We start from the raw sequence: 23,968 nt of genomic DNA, 5'->3' as shown, positions 1-23,968 counted from the left end.
CCTGAGGAAGGACATTCTTGCTATTGAGGGAGTGCAGTGAAGGTTCACCAGACTGATTCCCGGGATGGCGGGACGGACCTATCAAGAAAGACTGGATCAACTGGGCTTGTATTCACTGGAGTTCAGAAGAATGAGAGGGGACCTCATAGTAACGTTTAAAATTCTGACGGGGTTAGACAGGTTAGATGCAGGAAGAATGTTCCCAATGTTGGGGAAGTCCAGAACTAGGGGACACAGTCTAAGGATAAGGGGTAAGCCATTTAGGACCGAGATGAGGAGGAATTTCTTCACCCAGAGAGTGGTGAACCTGTGGAATTCTCTACCACAGAAAGTTGTTGAGGCCAATTCACTAAATATATTCAAAAAGGAGTTAGATGAAGTCCTTACTACTAGGGGAATCAAGGGGTATGGCGAGAAAGCAGGAATGGGGTACTGAAGTTGCATGTTCAGCCATGAACTCATTGAATGGCGGTGCAGGCTAGAAGGGCCGAATGGCCTACTCCTGCACCTATTTTCTATGTTTCTATGTTTCTATAACCCCTTGCAATAAAGGCCGACATATCATGTGCCTTCCTAGCTGTTGGAAGGTGTTGAATAAATCTAGAGCCCTGCTGCAGGTTTAGTATGTTGTTGTGTCTCACAGCACGCTGTCTGCGGGCTGGTTTTAGATACAGCCTAGACAGAGAGGGGGATGCCACTCAGCTGGCTATTGCTGAGGGTTCTGACAGCCCCAAACTGCTGCTCAGCATCTCACCATCCCTGAAGCAACCTAGTTTTTGAAACTTTCTGTTGGTTTACAGATTAGTTTAATGAAATCGGATGAGTAATATATCAGCCAGTTACCATTTATAATGGTGCAATAAATAGTTTAATATTTCTGAAATTCTCAAGTCTGCTCCTGAAGCTGCTGACTCCTGCGAGGTTGAGTTCCACAGACACTAGGAGTCCTCTGGTACTTCTGCATTGTGAGCCCAGATAGAAAGTGCCGAGTGCTATTCATCAGACAGCATTACAGTCAAGCCTGATCCTGCCCATGTAAATGCTATTTGTCTTGTTAACGAAGGTTCACCAGACTGATTCCTGGGATGGCGGGACTGACATATCAAGAAAGACTGGATCAACTGGGCTTGTCTTCACTGGAGTTCAGAAGAATGAGAGGGGATCTCATAGAAATGTTTAACATTCTGACGGGTTTAGACAGGTTAGATGCAGGAAGAATGTTCCCAATGTTGGGGAAGTCCAGAACCAGGGGTCACAGTCTAAGGATAAGGGGTAAGCCATTTAGGACCGAGATGAGGAGAAACTTCTTCACCCAGAGAGTGATGAACCTGTGGAATTCTCGACCACAGAAAGTTGTTGAGGCCAATTCACTAAATATATTCAAAAAGGAGTTAGATGTAGTCCTTACTACAAGGGGATCAAGGACTATGGCGAGAAAGCAGGAATGTGGTACTGAAGTTGCATGTTCAGCCATGAACTCATTGAATGGCGGTGCAGGCTCGAAGGGCCGAATGGCCTACTCCTGCACCTATTTTCTATGTTTCTATGAGAGACAGTACTGGCTGAACTTTACCTTCAGCACTGAGGCTAATTGTGCCATCCCTTCGGCTGCTCTGGCTGACATTCGCGAGCTCGCTAGAGTAGCAAAGGGACCTGGGATCCTCTGATCCGGTCTGATAAGTTACTATAAGGGTAAACAGTCACACGAGGCCATTATGAAGGGTTAAGTTATTTTATTTAATACAATGTTGAGTGTTAAGTTTCACTGATGGTGATTGCAGCAAGGGTGTGATGTCACCGAGTTGTGTACTTTCCCTGTGTGTAGGGTATGGAGAAAAAACCTGAGGGCGGCAGCGCTGAGATTGATGTTGCCAGCAGTCCTGAGATGGCCGTGGATCAACTGGACTCTCCTACCAAACTGGCCAAGTGCAGCCCGGAGGGAGGGAGTGAGCAGCCTTTCATAGTATTGAGTCAGGAGGAATATGCAGAGCATCACTCCTCCATCATGCACTGCAGGTGAGTGGGAGGAGGAGATGGGATGGGGTGCAGTAGTGTTAAGAATTGTCTCTGTTTATCTTGTGCTTTCTAACTACTTGACTGGGTTATGAAATTCTCCCTCATAACCGACATTCTGTGTATGTGGTGGATTTGGAAGCAATTGAGCAATAATGCAAGGCGTTTAATTTATTTTGGGGGGTGGTTATTGTGTGTGGATTTCGTTAATCCACACTACTGTGCAAGCCTTTTCTCTCCAGAGAAGTGACTGATCTCGGCAACACCTTTAGTGGGGATAAGGAATTGTATTCCAGGGATCACTTCTACTACCAGAAGTATTCCTTACATTGGCCTTGAATCGAATGTGTATAATTGGCACCCAGAGTCTGAATGAAAAAAGGGACCAAGTGTTGTGAACTGCACCAGCCTGCAGTAAAGTAAGAGAAGGCACTTTATTCCAACACCTGTACAGCAATCTGCAGTGCTAAAGTGACTGAATACTGTATGAAGTTTAGTCATCCACAGGCTTTGCTTGACAGCTCTTTGGCTTTATTCCAAGGAAAACTAACCGATCGCCAATTCATAGACATCGATTCTTTTAAACTCCTTTTACTTGATTTTGAATAGACAGATATTTAAACTCAGTTACATAAATAACTGCATCTCTCTGGGGTTCTCTGATTTAGGACTCTCCCACTTATGTATGAGGGATGTTAGACTTCTAACTGTGTTGGGAGAGAGGCACTTGTGTTCATGCTCCTGGAGGACCAGCTGTAGATAATGTGAGTCCACAGTGGTTGTGCAGGTGAGGTTTATGGTGCAGTTACAGTGATATTGGTCTAATCCTGGTCTCTGACCATAATGCTCCAGGTTTGTAAGTGCTTGTCTTGTGATTGATTCAGGGTGGATTGCTCTGGGAGGAGAGTCGCCAGTCTGGATGTTGATGGAGTCGTTAAAGTGTGGACATTCAACCCTAGCATGCAGACTAAGGCCACCATAATGTCCAAATCACAGCTGCTTTCCTTGGAGTGGGCCACCAAACCAGACCGATTGGTGAGGAACAATCTGCGCTATCTGGACATTTCTCACAGCTGCGGTTTCTTTCAAAATATTTACGAAAATGAAATGGGAAGAGCCATTAGTGAAGTACTGCGGGGCGGGGCGGAGTGGCAGGGTGGGGTGGTGCTGTGGTGTAGCAGGGTGGCATGGTGATGGGGAGACGCAGGCAGGGTGAAGTACGATGGATTGTTGTGCTCGGAAATATAACTACAAGTGCTAATCTGCCGACTTCCTTGTAGTGCAGTGGCAAAGTGTGGAGGGGAATTTGGCGGGGGCTGCTAGCGAGTCAGCATTGAGCTGCTTCCACAGTTCTCCTAATCGCGGAGTTAGAGTGGCACCAGGACACCTGGCGGGAGGACAACCACTTTTCCCGTGGCTACAATTCTCCACGATTCTTCCTTTCTTGAGGTCCAATTGTCCCTTGACCTGTGTCTGCACCAACCTGTCTCACGCTCACTGTTTCTCCTTTGTTGACACGGTGACAGATCTCTGGCTGTAACCTCAGTGGTGACTGGCCCGTGAATACAGGGAGGACATGTCTGATGAGGAAAGGATTGATCCCTGTGATGGTCAGTGTGTGGGAGACTTGGTTCTGTAGCTGTGCCCTGGGTATAACATGACACAGATTTCCTTTCCCTGTCTGTGTGGCAGTGCCCATTGAAGCTGCTCAAATACTGTTATGGGTTGCTGCTGTTTTAATTCCATGAGTAAATTGAACCTGAAGATTCTGTTTAATATTCTTTGAGGAATAAAAAAATCTACAGAAATGTAAACCAGCCAATGGAAACCCTGTGAATGAAGCCAAATGGAGATTTGTCTGTTTCACAAGATGCTAAAAGCAAAGTCATCACAAGACATCCATTTGAGATTTAACCTTATCTGATGATGTCTTCACCTCGTTCTTTAAATGTGGTGTTTATAGAGAAGGAGGATCTTCAGTTGCTGATTTTAAATAAACCAATAGGGGTGATGCTGGGATGTCCCAGTGTTAATAACAAAGGCGCCGACACAAGTGCCCATCAAACTGAGGAGACACCATTAATACAATTGAACATTAATAGAAGTGTAATTGAACTAAAATAAACTAAATTTAAACCTGTGTCCATCATGACTGAAACATTTAAACAAACAAAAACTTTATATAGTGCCTTTAACGTAGTGAAACATCTCAAGGAGCTTTACAGGAGTATTATGAGAGAAAACAATTTGACACCGAACGCATAAGTAGAAATTAGCGCAGCTGACCAAAAGCTTGGTCAAAAAGATATGTTCCAAGGAGCGTCTTGAAGGAGGAGAGAGAGGCGGAGAGGTTTAGGGAGGGAGTTCCAGACCTTGGGGCCGAGGCAACAGAAGGCATGGCCACCAATGGTTGAGCGATTATAATCAGTGATTCTCAGGAGGGCAGAATAAACTGTTTGTCTCTCTGCTGCTGACTCCATTGCATTCAGAACATTCCAGCCCCGGCAGGGTTAGACTTTGATCATTCATCCTTCCACTAGATGGCACTGCTAGTCACTGTACTAACCTGCAGTGCCATTCGCACCGTCCCTCCACTAGATAGATGTCTCCAGTACATTGTGGAGTTTTACTTGGAGCTGTGTGCTTGGCCAGCTCCCCGGGCAGCATCAGGCGCATGACGGTCTGGATCTCCCGGGAGCTGATGGTGTTGGCACGTGTTTTACTGGGCCAGGTGGGAAACCTCTGTCGTGATGCGCTCAAATATTGCTCACAAAGGAGTTCCTGATGCTCATGGCCTTGGAGGAGATGCTGGTGTTGGGGTGAATCTGCTTCATCACTTCGAAGATGTAGACAGAGTAACTCTGGAACTGGTCAGGTGGGCAGAAAAGTGGCAAATGGAATTCAATAGAGAAGTGTGAGGTCATACATTTGGGGAGGGCGAGCAAGGCAAGGGAATACACAATAAATGGTAGGATAGTGAGAAGTGTAGAGGAACAGCGGGACCTTGGAGTGCAGGTCCACAGATCCCTGAAGGTAGCAGGCCAGGTAGATAAACTTTTGTTTGTTAGCCAAGGCATAGAATACAAGAGCAGGGAGGTTATGCTCAAACTGTGTAAAACACTGGTTAGGCCACAGCTAGAGTACTGCACAGTTCTGGTCACCACATTGAGGAAGGATGTGATTGCACTAGAGAGGGCACAGAGGGGATTTACGAGGATGTTGCCAGGACTGGAGAATTTTAGCTTTGAGGAAAGATTGGATAGACTGGGGTTGTTTTCTTTGGAACAGAGAAGGCTGAGGGAAGACCTTATTGAGGTGCATAACATTGAGGGGCCTAGATAGAGTGGATAGGAAGCACCTGTTTGTCTTAGCAGAGGGGTCAATAATCATGGAGGCATAGATTTAAAGTAAATGATAGGAGGGTTAGAGGGGAGTTGAGAAATGTTTTCACCCAGAGGGTGGTGGGGTCTGGAGCTCTCTGCCTGAAAGGATGGTAGAGGCAGAAACCTTCATCACGTCGAAAGAGTACTTGGATGTGCACTTGAAGTGTCATAACCTGCAGGGCTACGGACCTAGAGCTGAAAAGTGGCATTAGGCTGGTTAGCTCTTTCTCGGCTGGCACAGATATGATGGGCCGAATGGCCTCCTGCGCCATACATTTCTATGAACTCTCCTCCCACGACATTCTCCACTTCTGCGACCCTTTGCTTGTGCTTATTCAAGGTGCCCTTCTGTGGAGCTGATTTCTTCTCCAGCATTTTGAAATTTTTAATTGTCATGTGCTGTTTACTAAAAGAACCTGAGTGTTTTTTCTAGATCATCCCTGGGAGTAACTTTTTTTCTTAACTCAACCAATAAACTCAACCTATATCATCCTTAGCATAAAACTTTACAAGTTTACGGAACATTGTGTTTGTGGCAGCTCCTGCCCAGGGCAATCTGAATCTAATCACACTGGCCTATTCTCTCCTGCTCCCTATGTATCTTACTCACTGGTGTTCATAGAATCATAGTCATTTACAGCACGGAAGGAGGCCATTTTGGCCCATCGTGTCCGTGCCGGCCGACCAAGAGCTATCCAGCCTAATCCCACTTTCCAGCTCTGGGTGCGTAGCCTGTAGGTTACGGCACTTCAGGTGCATATCCAAGTACTTTTAAAGTGTGATGAGGGTTTCTGCCTCTACCAACCTTTCAGGCAGTGAGTTCCAGACCCCACCACCCTCTGGGTGAAGAAATTTCCCCTCAAATCCCCTCTAAACCTCCCCCCAATTACTTTAAATCTATTCCTCCTGGTTGTTGACCCCTCTGCTAAGGGAAATAGGTCCTTCCTAATCACTCTATCTAAGCACCTCATTATTATAATTTTATAAGGTCTCCCCTCAGCCTCATCTGCTCCAAAGAAAATAAACCCAGCCTTATCCAATCTTTCCTCATAGCTAAAATTCTCCAGTCCAGGCAACATCCTCGTAAATCTCCTCTGTACCCTTTCTAGTGCAAGCACATCTTTCTTGTAATGTGGTGATCATAACTACACACAGTACTCCAGCTGTGGCCTAACCAGTGTCTTTTTACACTTTAAGCATTACTGCCTTGCTCTTGTATTCTATGCCTCGACTAATAAAGGCAAGTATTCCGTATGTCTTCTTAACTATCTTAGCTACCTGGTCTGCTACCTTCAGGGATCTGTGGACCCGCACACCAAGGTCCCTTTGTTCCTCTACACTTCTCAGTGTCCCACCATTTAATGTGTATTCCCTTGCCTTGTTAGCTCTCCCCAAATACATCACCTCACACTTCTCTGGATTGAATTCCATTTGCCACTGTTCTGCCCACCTGACCAGTACATTGATTATCTTCCTGCAGTCTGCAGCTTTCTTCTTCATTATCAACCATACTGCCGATTTTAGTGTCATCTGCAAACATCTTAATCATACCCCTAACATTCAATTCCAAATCATTGATTCATATCACAATAAGCAAGGGACCCAGCCCTGCGGAACCCCACTGAAACCAGCCTTCCAGTCACAAAATCACCCATCAGCCCTTTGCTTCCTGCCTCTGAACCAACTTGCCACTTTGCCCTGGATTCCATGAGCTTTTACTTTCGTGACCAGTCTGCCATGTGGGACCTTATCAAAAGCGTTCTACCCACCCTCAAACTTTCTGTCCTTGCTAACTACCAGCTTATCCCCTTTCATCCCCAAAGTACTTGAATGTGTCATTGCCTCCCAGATCTATGCTCCTCTTTCTTTCCACTCCATACACACAATTCAAATCTGTTTTTCTGGCCATTTTGCTCATTCTAATCCATCCTTCTAATCTCTATATAACTTTTTCCTCGCAAAGCAAAGGTGGGGTGGCCTTTGGTTTCTCCTCTCAGCCTTGTTCTACCCTTCCCGTGCCTCAACTCACCTTGCCCTCTTATGTTTCTATGTTTTCTATAAACTCCTCATTCTCCTGTCTCCCCCAAGCACCTCCCCTAGTTTCTCAGAGATTTCCTCCCTTAGCCACTGCACTGACGACTCCTCATCCTTGTTGATTGCAATCTTCATCTCAACTCACCTGATTTCACTGTCCTTCCTTAACCTCTCCCTTCATAGATACCTTCCTACCCATATTCACAGCAACCCCTTCAACCTTGCCATCTCATTTGGCCACTCTACTCTCAGGATGTCGATCGTAGACTTGGTCCCTCCGAACACTTAGTTATATCCCTCTTCATCCACAGTCCCCTGCCTCTTTCCAATCCTACTTGCTTCTGGTACATCCCTAGAAAAAATTCTTACAGTTGTAATTTCAAGCTGCCAACTACCGATCCTTTTACCTTCCATTTGCCTCTATTTTTAAAATTTTCATCCATATTTTCAAGTCCCTCCATGACCTTGGCCCTCCCTATCTTTTTATCCTCCACCAGCCCCACAACACTGAGATCTGCGCTTCTCCAATTCCGGCCTCTTGCACATCTAATTTTAATCACCCTACCATTGGCAGCCGTGCTTTCAGCTGCCTGGGCCCTAAGCTCTGGAATTCTCTCCCTAAACCTCTCCGCCCCTCTCCCTCCTTTAAGACGCTCCTTAAAACCGACCTCTTGACAAAGCTTTTGGTCACCTGTTCAAATATCTCATTGTATGGCTCGGTGTTGAATTTTGATAACTCTCTAGTGAAATGCCTTTGTACTGTTTTATTATGTTAAAGCTGCTGTATAAATGCAAGTTGTTGATGCTTGTACAGCTACCAATCCACTCATCCACTCCCTCTGTTCCACCTTTGATGCCCTTGTTCCCAGTAAAACTCTTGCTCTCTTCCATCCTGGTCGGTTCCCCCGGTATGGCCACATCTTTGCTCCAAGTCCAAGGGGCACAGACATGTGTAGGTACAGGGGTCAGCCGCGGCTCAGTAGTAGGACTCTCACCTGAGTCAGAGGTTTGTAGGTTCAAGCCCCACTCTAGAGACTTTGAGTCAATCACATTGGTGTGAAACTGGAATCACATATAGGCCAGAACTGGTAAGGGCGACAGAAAAGGACATTTGTGATCCACTTGGGTTTTTAACAACAATCCAATAGTTTCATCGTCTCATTTTTACTGTCCAGTCTGCTCATAACCTCACGTCCTTTCTCCTGAGCTGAGCTTTCAATGCTGTATCCTACTACCACCTCTAACATCACCTGTCGCCGCTCCTGCCTCAGATGCTCTGCTGCTAAAAAACCTCATCCATGTCACCTCCAGACTCGACAATGCCAATGCTCTTCTGGCTGGCCTCCCAATCTTCACCCTCGGTAAATTTGAACTCATTCGAAACCCTGATGCCCTTATTCTAATCGCACCAAGTCACCTTAACCCATCACCACTCTGCTGTCTGACCCTGGGCTCATCCCACACGCCCTTTACCACCATTTACAGCCGTGCCTTCAGCTGTCTAGGCTCCATTCTGAAATTCCATCTCTAAACCTCTCTGCCTCTCCACCTCCTTAAAACCCACCTCTTTGGCCAAACCTTCGGTCACCTGTCCTAATATCTCTTCCAGCATCCACGATTGTCTGCTGATCCCTCTGTGAGGTTCCTTTGGATGCTTTCCCATGCTAAGGGTGCTATATGTGCAGATTGTTTTGGTTGTCCTCTTCTGAGCTGCTCCTATTGTGTGTTCTGTACTGAATACCTCTTTGTCAATTCAACAGCCTCAGAATACCACTGCCTCCTGCTACCCTGATGGATAGTCACCCACTTCCCTTCCTCACGAACTCAATCTGTCCGTGGAGTGAGCACCTCCTGAAATGTGATTCCCAGAATGCTCCATCCTGGAGCTCTGGAACTTGGAGCTGATGCTTAAGCAGTTGTAGACACTTCCTGTATGTGTGGTCATCCCAGGCACACAATCTCCCCCAGGAACCGCACATCAAGAGCATCTGATGTTCTGCCCACACACCCCCTGTCCCCCAACAAACTCAAAGTTTGATAAATTCAATCAAACTTGGTGATTTATTGCTCAGCTATATTTTACACCAGCTGCACTTCAAGGCTGAATGTCCTGCTGAAGCTAAACTCCACACTACACTGGCCCTTTGCACTTCAATGTTGGTCTGCTGAACAGTCAGTTCAATTGTCTGTCTCTTAGACCCATTTTGCTATTGCATAGTGACTGAATGAATAAGCTGGGCCAATGGGAACGTGAATAAGTCAAATTCCATTTCTATTCTATGGGATTTTCACCAATTTTAGAGATTGTTTGCTGCAGTTTGTCCATGAATACCACAATTAAGAATGAGGTGTGTTCAAGTTGCTGTGAAGGTCTGACTTTGCTTTCCTCGGGGTGCTGAATAGTGAAATTGTGTTGTACCACGGCTGTGTTTTTTAAGTTGCTCCATATTTCTCCTGCAGCTGTTGCTTGGCAGTGAAGTTGGAACGGTCCGACTTTACGATACTGAAGCCAAGAAGAGTCTGTATGAGCTGACAATCGATGAATCTTACCCCAGGTAGGTTCTGGATTCAATGTGTACAAGAGACGTGGGCGAATTGGCAAAGCGAGGACTCACGGGATTGCAGTTTTAAAACGGGTTTGATGAAGTGCTGAAGCTCAGTTTTTCAGCATCAAAAATTCCTTGCACATAGAAATTACAACACACACAGGCCATTCTGCTCAACCATTCCACAATATTTATCTTCCACAAGAGCCCTAATCTTGTACATGTTTTCAAATCCCTCCATGGCTTCACCTCCCCCTATCTCTCGAACCTCCTCTAGCCCTACAACCCTCCCTTCTCTGCGTTCTTCCAATTCTGGCCTCTTGCTCAACCCCGATTTTAATCACTTCACCACTGGTGGCCGTGCCTTCAGCTGCCAAGGACCTAAGCTCTGGAATTACCTCCCGAAACCTCTCTACCTCTTTCCTCATTTAAAAAGCTTAAAATCTACTTATTTGACCAAGCTTTTGGTCATCTGCCCTAATATCTCTTTGTGGCTCGGTGTCAAATTTTGTAGCGCCTTGGGACGTTTTACTACATTAAAGGTGCTATATAAATGCAAGTTGTTATAGCTCTGTTCCCATATCCCTTCATCCCCCTTCCTTTAATTACCTTTCTGACTGATTCTTAAATGTTGAAAAGATCTCTGCTTCAATCACTAACTTTGATAGTCTATTCGAAAGCTTCACACCCCTCTGTGTTTCTTCTGTTCTTTGTCTTATATCTCTTTGTGTTTATTCCCCTTGGTCTATACCCCTCAATCACTGGAAACAGTCATTTTCTATCGACTCTGTCCAATCTCTTCACAATTTTAAACACCGATCAAATCACCCCGTAATCTCCTCAAACAGAAACGGCCCCAATTTTTCAAGTCTTCAGATTTGGATTTCCTCCTACCAGGCAGCATCCTAGTGAATCTGTTTCCTCTCCGTCGCCTCAATATCGTTCCTAGTGTGGAGCCCAGAACTGCACACAGCACTCCAACTATGGTCTTACTGAGGGTTTACATAGACGCACCGTTACATCTGGACTTTTATATTCCATACTTCTTGCCGTGAAACCCAGTATTCCATTATATTTTTTATGGTCTTATTCCTTTGAGGTGCTGCTTTTAATGTCTTGTGACCCTGAACCCCTAAATCCCTCTGCTCTTCCACATCACCAACCTTCCCCCATTCAAAGTATCATTATTACTTTTATATTTTTTTTATCAAAATATACCACCTCACACTTATTGACATTGAATTCCATCTGCCATTTTATGTCCATTCCACCATCTTATCTCCTTGCAGCTTCCTTTGATCTTCAGAATTATTTACTATGCTTATATTAGTATTGTCTGCAAATGTGGACACCGCTCCCTCTGGCCCTATATCAAAATCATTGATGTACACAGTGCACAGAGGCGGCCCAGAACTGAACCTGTGGGACACCACTACCCACGTCTAACCACTCTGGAAACTGCCCTTTATCTGTTTCCTCCATCTCATTTACTGTGCATGTGGCATTCTCGTTTCCTGTCGCTTTCCCCCATTTCTGTCTTCCAACCCCTCCCTTTGTATGTTGCGGATCCATTACAGACCCAATCCAAGTCCGGGCTGCGTCATCGCCCCAACCCTCTTCTCAATCTTCCTCGCTGCCACGCTCCACCTCACAGTCTAGCAGCTCCCCGCTGGAGTGGAACTAAACTACAGAACCAGTGGGAACCTGTTCAACCTTCGCCGTCTCCAGGCCAAGTCCAAGACCACCCCAACCTCTGTGGTCGAGCTACAGTACGCGGACGACGCCTGCGTCTGCGCACATTCAGGGGCTGAACTCCAGGACATAGTCGACGTATTTACTGAGGGGTACGAAAGCATGAGCCTTATACTAAACATCTGTAAGAGAAAGGTCCTCCACCAGCCTGTCCTCGTCATACAGCACTGCCCCCTCCCCCCTCGGTCATCAAGATCCACGCTGTGGCCCTGGACAACGTGGACCATTTCCCATACCTTGGGAGCCTCTTATCATCAAAAGCAGACATTGATGAGATTCAACACCGTCTCCAGTGCGCCAGCGCAGCCTTCGGCCACCTGAGGAAAAGAGTGTTCGAAGACCAGGCCCTCAAATCTACCACCAAGCTCATGGCCTACAGGGCTGTAGTAATACCCACCCTCCTGTATGGCTCCGAGATATGGACCATGTACAGTAGACACCTCAAGACGCTGGAGAAATACCACCAACGATGCCTCCGCAAGATCCTACAAATCCCCTGGGAGGACAGACGCACCAACATCAGTGTCCTCGGCCAGGCCAACATCACCAGCTTTGAAGCACTAACCACACTTAATCAGATCCGCTGGGCAGGCCACATAGTTCGCATGGCAGACACGAGACTCCCAAAGCAAGCGCTCTATTCGGAACTCCTTCATGGCAAACGAGCCAAAGGTGGACAGAGGAAACGTTACAATGATACCCTCAAAGCCTCCCTGATAAAGTGCAACGTCTCCACCGACACCTGGGAGTCCCTGGCCAAAGACCGCCCTAAGTGGAGGAAGTGCATCTGGGAGGGCGCTGAGCACCTCGAGTCTCATCAGCGAGAGCATGCAGAAAACAAGCGCAGGCAGTGGAAAGAGCGTGTGACAAACCAGTCCCACCCACCCTTTCCTTCAACGACAATTTGTCCCACCTGTGACGGACTGCGGTTCCCGTATTGGACTGTTCAGCCACGTAAGGACGCATCCTAAGAGTGGAAGCAAGTCTTCCTCGATTCCGAGGGACTGCCTATGATGACGATTGTATGTTGCCTGTAGCTGGTGCTCGGAGCATCCAGTTCTGTGACGTATAATTAGATTGATTTTGTTTATCCTACAAACATTCTCATCTGCCCTGAAGGTGCTGACTCTTGCTCGTGGCTCTGGGGTCCTGCCTGCCCTTCAGTAACTCATGAAAGTTGGCATGCTTCAATTGTGAACCTGGACATGGATTGTCCTGATCCTGCCCTTGCCCAAATCCCCACTTGCACACGTCCAGCTGGGGTCACTGCATACTGATTGGGAATGAGCTGGCTGCCTTTCTCTAACCCTGGGCACTGAGGCCAATTCTAGTAACCTTGCTGCTCTGGCAGTGATAACCAGCTCAGCACAGACTAGAGATTGAAGCTGGGACTTCTGTATGCTTCAGTTACTCACCAGATAAACTTGCAGAGGCATCAGCAAAGAATCAAGAAACCTTCAGAAATGGTTACCGTTGAGCTTTTGATGAGTAATTACAGTTTTGCTTGTTCCCATGTGTTTAGTTACTATGACACTTGGTTCAATATCACACTGCTGATGGAGTTAAAACTAGCCAGTTCAAATCAAAACTTGGCTTTAGTTCTAACTGTTAAGCCAAGGTTTAAAAATGTGGTGAGCCTTGTGTATGACAACCTATTGATGGGCCCAAGTTTTCACACGATAAAAAACGGGCGCCCCTCCGAGCTGGGCGCCCGTTTTTCGCGCCTAAAACGGCGCCTAAAAAAAAAAAATCGCGATTCTGGAGCGTTCTGCAGCTCCTTGTCTGCCTGGCGCAGCGTCCAGGGGGGCGGAGCCTACACTCGCGCCGATTTTGTACGTGGGAGGGGGTGGGTACTATTTAAATTAGTTTTTTTCCTGCCGGCAACGCTGCGCGTGCGTGTTGGGGTGTTCGCGCATGCTCAGTGTGAAAAAAACATTGGCACTCGGCCATTTTTGTAGTTCTTTGTAGCTGTTTAATTTTTGAAATCTTTTTTAATAAAAGCACATTGCCATCAGCACTTGCAGCCTTCTCACTGTCTTTCCCCCCCCCCCCCCGCCGCGGGAAGAACGGGCGCCTCCTCCCCCCCACCCCCCCACGGGAAAGAACGGGCACCTCCTCTTTCCCCCCCCCCCCCCCCCCCACGCGGGAAGAACAGGCGCGCGTGACTGCAGCATTCTCCGTGCCTGAAGCACTTTCACACAGGTAGGAAGATGGTTTATTTAATCTTTTCTTTGCTTATAAATGTTTATTCAGGTTGGATTTATTTGTATAATATTTGTAGAAGTATAAATAAGGATTTATTGTAGAATTTAATGAGTTCTCTTTTCCCCCCCCCCCCCCCACCTTGTTCTGGACGCCTAATTTGTAACCTGCGCCTCATTTTTTAATGTGTAGAACAGGTTTTTTCAGTTCTACAAAAATCTTCACTTGCTCCATTCTAACTTAGTTTGGAGTACGTTTTCACAGTGGAAACTTTGAAATCAGGCGTCAGTGGCCGGACACGCCCCCTTTTGAAGAAAAAATTCTGTTCCAAAGTAGAACTGTTCTACCTGACTAGAACTGCAGAAAAAAAAATGTGGAGAATTGCGATTTCTAAGATAATCCGTTCTCCACCAGTTGCTCCTAAAAAATCAGGCGCAAATCATGTGGAAACTTGGGCCCGATATAACTAAGTAAACTTACCCAGGAGTGCATCGCCGATATCTGGAGAAGGAGAATTTGTGCGTGAAAAAGTGTCTTAGCTAGTTTTCCAATTTGTACGTATTTACCAAATATCCAGTGAGACTTCTTCTCCGAGGCACCAGTTAGGTACAGGGAATTGACACTGAATCACAATCCCCAAAAAAGACATGCTAGTTTGCTTACCTAGACGATCAGCTACTTATCACTTACAGTTCACTAGAACATCCAGGGGGTTTTCCGACCAGTGGCTCAGCTGGTCAGTGCAGCCCACGCATGGTGTGTTGTGCGGTATGGATCAAGAATGCCTCTGGTTCTATCCCTGGCCTATGCTGAGGCAGCAAATGCAGTGGGGACCATTGATATTGGTGCCCTTGGCTAGGGAGGGAAGCAATCAGCACGGGTAGCTGTGCCTAATCACAATCCAGCCATCTGTCTGGAAATGGATGAAGATTGAATCTGGCTCAGCTGTGATGCATTTCAAAGAAAGAACATACATTTATATAATGCCTTTTATTAGGATGTTCCAAAGCGCTTCACAACCAGTATATTACTTTGAAGTGTCATCACTATTACGTAGGGAAATCAATGCAGCATCCAATTTGCACACAATGAGATCCCACAGGCAGCAAATTAGATAAATAACCAGTTGATCTGCTTTTGATGATGTTGATTGAAGGATAAATGTTGGTCAAGACACAAGGAAAACTTCCTGCTTTCTTTCGAATAGTGCCATGGGATTGCTTACATCCACCTGAGCAAATAGACGGGACTTCAGATAATGTCTTATCTGAAGGACAGCACCTCCGATAGTGCAGCACTCCCTCAGTACTGCATTGGCGTATCAGCCTAGATTATCTGCTCAAGTCTCTGGGGCTTGAACTAATGACCTGACTCGGAGGTGAAAGTGCTGTCAGTGAGCCACAGCTGACAGAGCTGAATAGTCTGAGAATGAGCACATGGCTTAGGTAGAAGACAACTGCAGACATCTGTCGGTCTGTACTCTAGAAAGAGTTTTGGCTACATAGAGGAGGGGAAGCAGTTGATGGGGAGATTGTTAGAAATGGTAAACACATTCTTACTTCAAAGCAGAGCAGGTGTCGTGTCAATATGGGATACTTTGAGTAGTTTCCTAACTTGTATAGTGTCAGTACGGGATACTCTATTCCCTAACTTGTATAGTGTCAGTATGGGATACTCTATTCCCTAACTTGTATAGTGTCAGTATGGGATACTCTATTCCCTAACTTGTATAGTGTCAGTACGGGATACTCTATTCCCTAACTTGTATAGTGTCAGTATGGGATACTCTATTCCCTAACTTGTATAGTGTCAGTACGGGATACTCTATTCCCTAACTTGTGTAGTGTCAGTATGGGATACTCTATTCCCTAACTTGTATAGTGTCAGTACGGGATACTCTATTCCCTAACTTGTATCATGTCAGTATGGGATACTCTGGGTAGTTTCCTGACATGCTGCCCCTCTTTGTGTCTACCAGGATCTTGTCTCTAGCTTGCAGTCCAAGCGGTACATCGTTTGTTTGCTCCTCAGCCGCTCCGAGCATCAAATTGGGGACATTGCTGGATACTGGAGAAAAAGGAGTGAACCTGGTTCCAGGCAATCTCCTCCTGTGGGATACGAAGACCATGAAGCAGCAGGTACTTAACCTGCATTGCCCATATTACATGAACATTTAATTTTTTTTAAAAAGCAGAGCTTCCGTTACCCGAGAACCTTTCTGTGTAAGCTTGTGATGAAAACTGCAGCAGACTCTAAATGGGCCAGTCTCCAGCAGGTAGCCTAGTGGTTATGTTACTGGGTTAGTAATCCAGAGGCCTGGACTAATGATCCAGGGAATGAGAGTTCAAATCCAAGTAAAGCAGTTTGAGAATTTGAATTTAGTTTTAAAAATCTGGAAATTAAAATCCAGTTCAGTCATGAAGCTGTCAAATTGTCGTAAAAATCCAACTGGGTGACTAATGTCCTTTAGGGAAGGAAATCTGCTGCCCTTACGCAGTCTGGCCTATATGTGACTCCAGTCCCACACAGACATGGCTGAGTCTTAACTGCCCTCTGGGCCCAGCAAGTCACTCAGTTGAATAAAACTGCTACAAAGGATGGTTGTAGAAGGCTCACCACCACTCCTTCGGAGCAAGTAGTGCTGGGCAATGAATGTGGTCTTGTCAGCAACACCTACAACCCCAGAATGAAATTTTGAAAAAAGTCAGCCTGGGACTAATGGGAGAGGAATCTATGTGTATATTCGGTGTGCTGAACTGTCCCTTTTATAAGCAAAGGGAAGTTTAGTGGCCAACCTTTTAGTACTGTGCACTCCCTCACACCTCGATTTCATAAGTTGCACATCTCTCCCACCAGATGTATGTATTCGCATTAGGTTCCTGGCTTGGGGATATAGGTGTCCTTGGTCCTGGTCTTCAACATATACCAGCTCCCTGAATGCCTTCTGTGACTGCGGGCACTGCATGAAGCGTATTTAGTTTAGCTTGACCTTATTGTTAGTCTCGTCCCATCATCTGACTCCCCCGCCCCAACAAGAAAGTTGACCAAGAGGCACAGATTTAAAGTAATTGTTGGGAGATTTAGAGGGGGAATTTCTTCACCCAGAGGGTGGTGGGGATCTGGAACTCGCTGCCTGAAAGGGTGGTAGAGGCAGAAACCTTCACCACATTTAAAAAGTACTTGTATGTGCACTTGAATTGCTGTAACCTGCAGAGCTGGAAAGTGGGATTAGGCTGGGTAGCTCATAGTCGGCTGGCGCGGACAGGATGGGCCGAAATGGCCTCCTTCTGTGCTGTAAACTTCTGTGATTCTGTGACTGTTCCATGTGCTGCTTTAAATGGGCAGTTGTTGGGATTAATTTCCTCCACTTGATGACGACAGTGACCTTGGAATCCGGCTGGAGTATGAGCAGTGCAGGGCGGTAAGTCTAGTTCAGCAGCTCGCTGTCTGATAGCAAACTGTAGTAGGTTGAAGTTGCGGTGTTTGCATCTTCAAACTGCTGAGCTTTAAAGTTTTTAGTGGTTGACTTGTTTTCCTGCAGCACCAGTTTTCTCTGGATCCTGAGCCCATTGCTATTAACTGTACGGCTTTCAACCATAATGGAAATCTGCTGGTGACTGGAGCTGCCGACGGCATCATCCGACTCTTTGGTAAGATGGACATTTTCTCTGTATTGGGCTTCAAAACCTCGTTTCAACAAGTTTTGGTCTAATCACACGGTGCTGTAGTCAGTTCGATCTGATGTGAACACAAGATAAAAAGCCTGTTTTCCCAGCTCTCTGTCCTCCCCAGGTAATGGACCACTGGGCTCCAATTGTACACACACCAGTTACCCCATGGTATCTTGCCAAGTGGCTACTGATGTACCTTCCAGCAGGGGCTGCTGGATAGTGATAACCAGTGTGATACCTGCCCTCCCCACCGTCCCGGGCCCAAGGGTACTGAGACCAGCTGGAGCTTGGCTCACTCAGCATAGACCAGAATCAAATCGAGCACTTTCTTACACAGGCTTTTAACTACTAGACAGTGGGGGAAGGATTGGGGCCTTTGAAGGTCTCTGTCTGTGTTTTAAATGCTGGGATTTTTCTAACTGACATAAGCAGAAAATGAGGTGGGCACTCCTGAGCCAAGCACCTGTCGGCTCCAGCACGACATGGCTCACCGTTCATCACATCGGCCTTTCAGCAAGTGCTCGTGTTGAGCCACATTGTCTCTTCCCCACCCCCCAAACCAGGGACTAATCTAACTTCTCACACTCTTCCTTCCTCCAACCTAGACTGATAGTCTCCAGAGTGAGAGTGTGTTCTGTTTGGTGTGTTTCAGACATGCAGCGGTACGACTGTGCCATGAGCTGGCACGCACATTCTGGGGAGGTTTATTCAGTGGATTTCAGCTATGATGAAAACTCGGTTTACAGCATTGGTGAGGATGGAAAGGTAATGGGACAGCTGCCAAACAGGGGAATTTGGATGGTGTGAGCAAACCAGTCTATTGGAGGGAAGGTAGCACAAGTGATCAATTAGAACGCTACCTGTGTACCTGTCCTGCACCCAAGGATCATCCTCCTTCCTCCAGAGTCTCACTTTCCCTGCAATTTGAAATGTTAGTCTCTCCAGATTCGGATTTTCCCAGTGGGAGCACATAGGAGGCTCCCTTGTGAGGGGGCGTGTGCGTGTGGGGGTGTGTATGTATGTGTGCACGTGTGTGGGGGTGTGTGTGTGTGTGTGCGCGGGCGGGGGGGTGTGTGTGCGCGTGCGGGCGGGGGTGTGTGTTTGTGTGTGCGCGCGAGCGGGGCTGTGTATGTGTGCGCGCGGGCGGGGCTGTGTGTGTGCGCGCGGGCGGAGCTGTGTGTGTGCGCGCGGATGCGTGGATGGGGGTGTGTGTGTGTGTGTGTGTGTGTGTGTCTGCGGGCGGGGGGGTGTGTGTGTGTGCACGCGGGCAGGTGTGTGTGTGCGCGTGGGCAGGGATGTGTGTGTGTCTGCGGGCGGGGGTGCTGCGTGTGTCTGGGGGTGGTGCATGTCTCTCTGCTTAGACACTTGTGTGACTCTACTTCCACCGGTGCAGTCAGAATAGGTTTGAAGCTAGTTGTAATAAGGTGGTCCGTGTACACAGTTGAGAGATGTGCAGGTTTTATTGGTTCTGCCTGATGATTTTAGTCTGTTTTATTTTTGATTCTCTTGCTGATCCAGTTCATTCAGTGGAACATTCATAAGAGCGGAGTCAAAGTTTCCGAGTGTGGGGTACAGTCGGACGCTATTGGCCCGTTTGTACTGTCCGGGTACAGTGGGTACAAGCAAGTGCAGGTGCCACGTGGAAGACTGTTTGCGTTTGACTCAGAGGGACACTATGTGCTCATTTGTTCCTCTAATGGTGGAATCATTCACAAGGTAAGTCACGAGCCCTACCTAGATTTGTAATGCGAGATCGGCTATCTCATTGTCTCCCCCTATCCCGGTTTCTTCCCTCTTAAAGAATGATTCATGCTGAGGCACAACTCCAGTTATATTCTACACCTCTCACCATAAACCCAGTACTCCATTAGATTTTTTTTGGCCTTATAGAATCATAGAAATTTAATATAAATTTACAGCATGGAAGGGAGGCCATTTCGGCCCATCGTGTCCACGCCGGCAGACCAAGAGCTATCCAGCCTAATCCCACTTTCCAGCTCTCGGCCCGTAGCCCTGTAGGCTACGGCACTTTCAATGCACATCCAAGTATTTTTTAAATACGTTGAGGGTTTCTGCCTCTATCACCCTTTCAGGCAGTGAGTTTCAAACACCCACCACCCTCTGGGTGAAGAAAGTTCCCCTCAAATCCCCTCTAAACCTCTCCACAATTACTTTAAATCTATGACCTCTGATTGTTGACCCATCTGCCAAGGGAAACAGGTCCTTCCTAGCCACTCTATCCAGGCCCCTCATAAATTTATACACCTCAATCAGGTCTCCCCTCAGCCTCCTCTGTTCCAAAGAAAACAGACATAGCATCTCCAACCTTTCGTCATAGCCAAAATTCTTGTAATTATCCAATTAAGGTGCTGCTTTTAATGCCTTGTGACCCTAAACCCCCAAATCCCCCTCTCCTTCCACATCACCAACCTTTCACATTCAAAGTATCATTATAACTTTTTTTTAAACCACTTCACATTTACTGGCATTAAATTCCATCTTTTCTTTGCCCATGCCACCATCTTGTAACCCTTTTCAGCTTCCTTTGATCCTCAGAATTATTTACTGTGCTTCCTATTTTAGTATCGTTTGCAAACTTGGACACCACTCCCTCTAGCCCTATATTCAAATGAATGATATACTCAGTGAACAGAAGGTACTTTTGCCAAGGTACCACACAGAACACTATTGGAGAAGGTTAAGGTGTATGGAATTATGCAATAGAGAGCCAAAAATCCATGTTTGCCAATGACACAAAGATTGGTGGTATGGTAAGCAGTGTAGACGGGAGAATAAAATTACAAAGAGGCATTGATAGATGAAGTAAGTGGGGAAAAGTGTGGTAGTTGGATTTCAGTGCAGGTCAGTGTGAGGTCATCCATTTTGAGCCAAGTATTATTTAAATGATGAAACGCTAGGAACAGTGGAATTCCGAAGAGATTTAGGGGTTCATGTACAGAGATCACTAAAATATAGTCGGCAGGTACAAATAATAATCAGAATGGCCAATGGTAGGGCTAGATTATAAAGGGGATGATGTTTTGCTATACAAACTCTGTTGGACCACACCTGGAGCACTGTATACAGTTCTGGGCACCGCACCGTAGAAAGGATATATTGGCCTTGGAATGAGTGAAGTGCAGATTCACCAGAATGTTACCAGGGCTGCAAGATTAGATTGTGAGGAGAGATTGCATAAACTAACCATGTATTCCTTAGAATATAGAAGGTTAAGCAATGATTTGATTGAGGTTTTGTAGGATTTTGATAGGAATTGATTGGGTCGAGAGAGAAACTTTTCCCGCTGGTGGATGAGTCTAGGACAAGGGGGACATAACCTTAAAATCAGAGCCTGGCCTTTCAGGTGAGAAGGTAGGAAGCACTTCTTCATGCAAAGAGTGGTAGAAGTGTGGCATTCTCTCTCAAAAAAGCAGTAGATGATACTTCAATGAATTTTAAATCTGAGCTCAATAGACTATTGCTAGCAAAGGGTATAAAGGGATCTGGAGCCAAGGCGGGGGTAGATGGAGTTGGAATACGGATCAGCCTCATGATCTCATTGAATGGCAGAACAGGCTTGAGGAGCTGAATGGCCTCCTTCTCTTCCTATGCCCCGTTTACGAGACCATAAGGTGACTGAGATGAGAGTGACTGCCAAGCCCATTTTACCTCCTTAATTTGTCCATCACCAGTTTGAAGCTGTGCACTCTCTCCTAATGTTGTGTTTATATCTTGAAGTGATACTCCGGATTTACCTTTTATATAACATTTAGTACTGATATTTGTTTCTATACAATTGCCCCTCAGTTGCTGCCTTTTCAGATCTTCATTTTCTTTAATAGATACAACAACAACTTTTATTTATATAGCACCTTTAACGTAGTAAAACGTCCCAAGGTGCTTCACTGCAGTATTACAAGACAAAACGGATAAATTTGACACCGAGCCACATAAGAAATTAAGGCAGACGACCAAAAGCTAAGTTAAAGAGGTAGGTTTTAAGGAGCTTCTTAAAGGAGGAAAGAGAAGTGGAGAGATTTAGGGAGCGAGTTCCAGAGCTTCGGGTCCAAACAGCTGAAGGCACGGCCACCGATGGTTGTGCAGTTATAAGCAGGGATGCTCAAGAGGGCAGACATCTTGTGGGGATGAGAGGCTGAAAAAGATTACAGAGATAGGGAGGAGCAAGGCCATGGAGTGATTTGTAAACAAGGATGAGAATTTTGAAATCGAGGCGTTGTTTAACCGGGAGCAAATGTATGTCAGAAAACACAGGGGTGATTGTGACTTGATGCGAGTTAGGACACTGGCTGCTTGTTTTGAATGATATTTTCTGCATTCCCTCCCACTACACAGTTCTGTATTAGCTCTCTGACACTGGGAGTACCGGGTCTTCAAAGTTAATCCATCTGACATCAGGAGTAACTGCTAATGGGGTGGACTAAAGTCGATCCAGGAGTATGAAAGGCTCTAGATTCTCTGTGCCTGTTAACTCCAGTGGGCTTTCTGTCTTTCCTTCCAGTTGACGAAAACAGAGCGAACCCTGGAGCCTTGCCTGTCCCTCGGAGGTCACCGAGCGCCTGTGGTCACTGTCGATTGGTGTACTGCAATGGATTGTGGGACGTGCCTGACCGCATCTATGGATGGCAAGATAAAGCTGACTACTTTACTGGCACAAAAACCATCAATCTAAAGCCCATCAGGACTGAAGCTGTGGTGTGGCTGCTGAGAGACTTTGCTTCGTTAGCAATGTGCAGGGCATTGCAGTATTGTGCTTCCAATTGAACCTGTGTCTATGTTTGAAGGTTCTACTAACCAAATGGTTCCAGACATTTTCTGCATTCCCTCCAACTACACCGTTCTGTATTGGCTCTCTGACTAACAGCTTTTTGTATGAAAAGCCATTCCTGCTATTGTTTCATATCTAACAATTAACTTCAGAAACAATATACTGTGCCATATAGGTGCCAGGATTAGTGTACTGTCTAAACTCGATTTTAAAAATAATGGTAGAACCTGGGACCCCATTAACACTGGGTCCTTGTCCTCTTTGTCACTGCAATGTAACATGCCCTCTGTTGGAGCAGAATATGCTGCATTTTGTTTACTCCCCTCACAGTTGGGACTTGAGTCACAACATGTTTTTTTAAAATTGTGTAGCAGTTGTTCTGCTCATCTGCTGAATACGAGTACCAGCTGGTGTGATCCAGACCATAAATTCACAGGTTTGATCACTGATTTGGCTGATCTCAGCTGGGACAACTGTTGATACTGAATGCCCCTGGCGCCTGGGGTAGGTGGGTAACTATTAGCCAGCTTCTCATTGCTATCCAGTGCCACCTGCTGAAGTGCTTTTGTGGCTGTTGATTGAGAACAGGATCTGGGCAGAGAGTGATGCCTGCCACTGTCAAATATTCTGCAAGCATTCACTGTGTAGCCTCACGTATGAAGACTGACAACTTGGATGGGTTTGAATTATAAGCAAGAAACCTCGCACAAAATAAACCACCTGGTCCAGAATTCTTCACTTTTAATTGCCCTGGCTTGCAGCGATTTAAACTGTGATCCCTACTTGGAGGAATCTGAGAATACTCTTATCTGGTAAATTTGGCAACAACTTGCATTTACATAGTTTGTTCAAGTAGAAGAAAGACTGAGTGCTTTACAAAGAGGAGATGTAATGGGATAGTGATGTGGAATACCAACTGCTTGGATGGTACAAAGCCTCAGGTCAGATCTTTATCTTTCCCGGGAATGGATTTGTGTTCCTTACCCTAAGGTAATGGAATGGTCAATGGCTCATGGTTAATACGTTGTCTAAGAGTCTTACAAATTTTGAACCTGCCTTCGATTTTCGGTTGGATGCAGTGTTGCTGCTCACTCCTGTAAGTGCTCTGAATGTCTTGTGTTGAGGAATGCACCTGAACTGCACTAACTAATTATACAGTAGTGTAATCTGGAGATGTAACCGTGGGATGCCCTTGTGATCTGAATTGGATATCCTATCTTTCACACGTATGGACATGTACAATTCTCCAATCTTTCTGCAGCCTGAAACACTTTGTGAAATGAAGCCTGATAGGAATTGTTAAGCTGGTCTCCTCCCTTTGAAAAATAATAAATCATGTGGGCTGGCTGACTTGTTTTTGGCGCACATTTCTACTCTCCACACAAGCCTCCCCCTTTTTTGGTCTGTTAATTCTGACCCAGGAAGTAGAGGGGGCATGTGTCTGATACTTTGCTGGGCTGAGATTAGTCAGGCCTATCAACCAAACTGACCACCCACAGCCCCACAAGAGTATCGCTGCACTGCTCACATAAATAGAATCGGCCTCATCACAATGTGTGTGAATATTTGTGGGCCACTTGA

The 23,968-nt window shown here is 46.1% G+C and overlaps 1 protein-coding gene across 5 annotated transcripts in view; it reads left to right on the top strand.

Annotated features, from left to right (window-relative positions):
- The window catches only part of wdr91 (WD repeat domain 91), a 44,009-nt gene extending 20,275 nt beyond the window's left edge, over positions 1-23,734 (top strand). For all 5 annotated transcript variants that reach the window (XM_070900716.1, XM_070900715.1, XM_070900717.1 and 2 more), the window contains 8 exons: positions 1,826-2,016; positions 2,898-3,048; positions 9,891-9,985; positions 15,909-16,068; positions 17,472-17,580; positions 18,254-18,366; positions 19,120-19,317; positions 22,121-23,734. In XM_070900716.1, the coding sequence (XP_070756817.1) occupies positions 1,826-2,016; positions 2,898-3,048; positions 9,891-9,985; positions 15,909-16,068; positions 17,472-17,580; positions 18,254-18,366; positions 19,120-19,317; positions 22,121-22,291 (1,188 nt within the window). In that variant the 3' untranslated portion in view covers positions 22,292-23,734. The remainder of the gene's footprint in view (positions 1-1,825; positions 2,017-2,897; positions 3,049-9,890; positions 9,986-15,908; positions 16,069-17,471; positions 17,581-18,253; positions 18,367-19,119; positions 19,318-22,120) is intronic.
- Positions 23,735-23,968: the final 234 nt, after the last annotated feature.

Source organism: Pristiophorus japonicus, chromosome 15, assembly GCF_044704955.1.
Source record: "Pristiophorus japonicus isolate sPriJap1 chromosome 15, sPriJap1.hap1, whole genome shotgun sequence".
In the NCBI taxonomy this organism is placed as follows: Eukaryota; Metazoa; Chordata; class Chondrichthyes; family Pristiophoridae; genus Pristiophorus; species Pristiophorus japonicus.
Note: the sequence above shows the minus strand (reverse complement) of the source record. Positions and strands in the feature narration are given on the sequence as shown.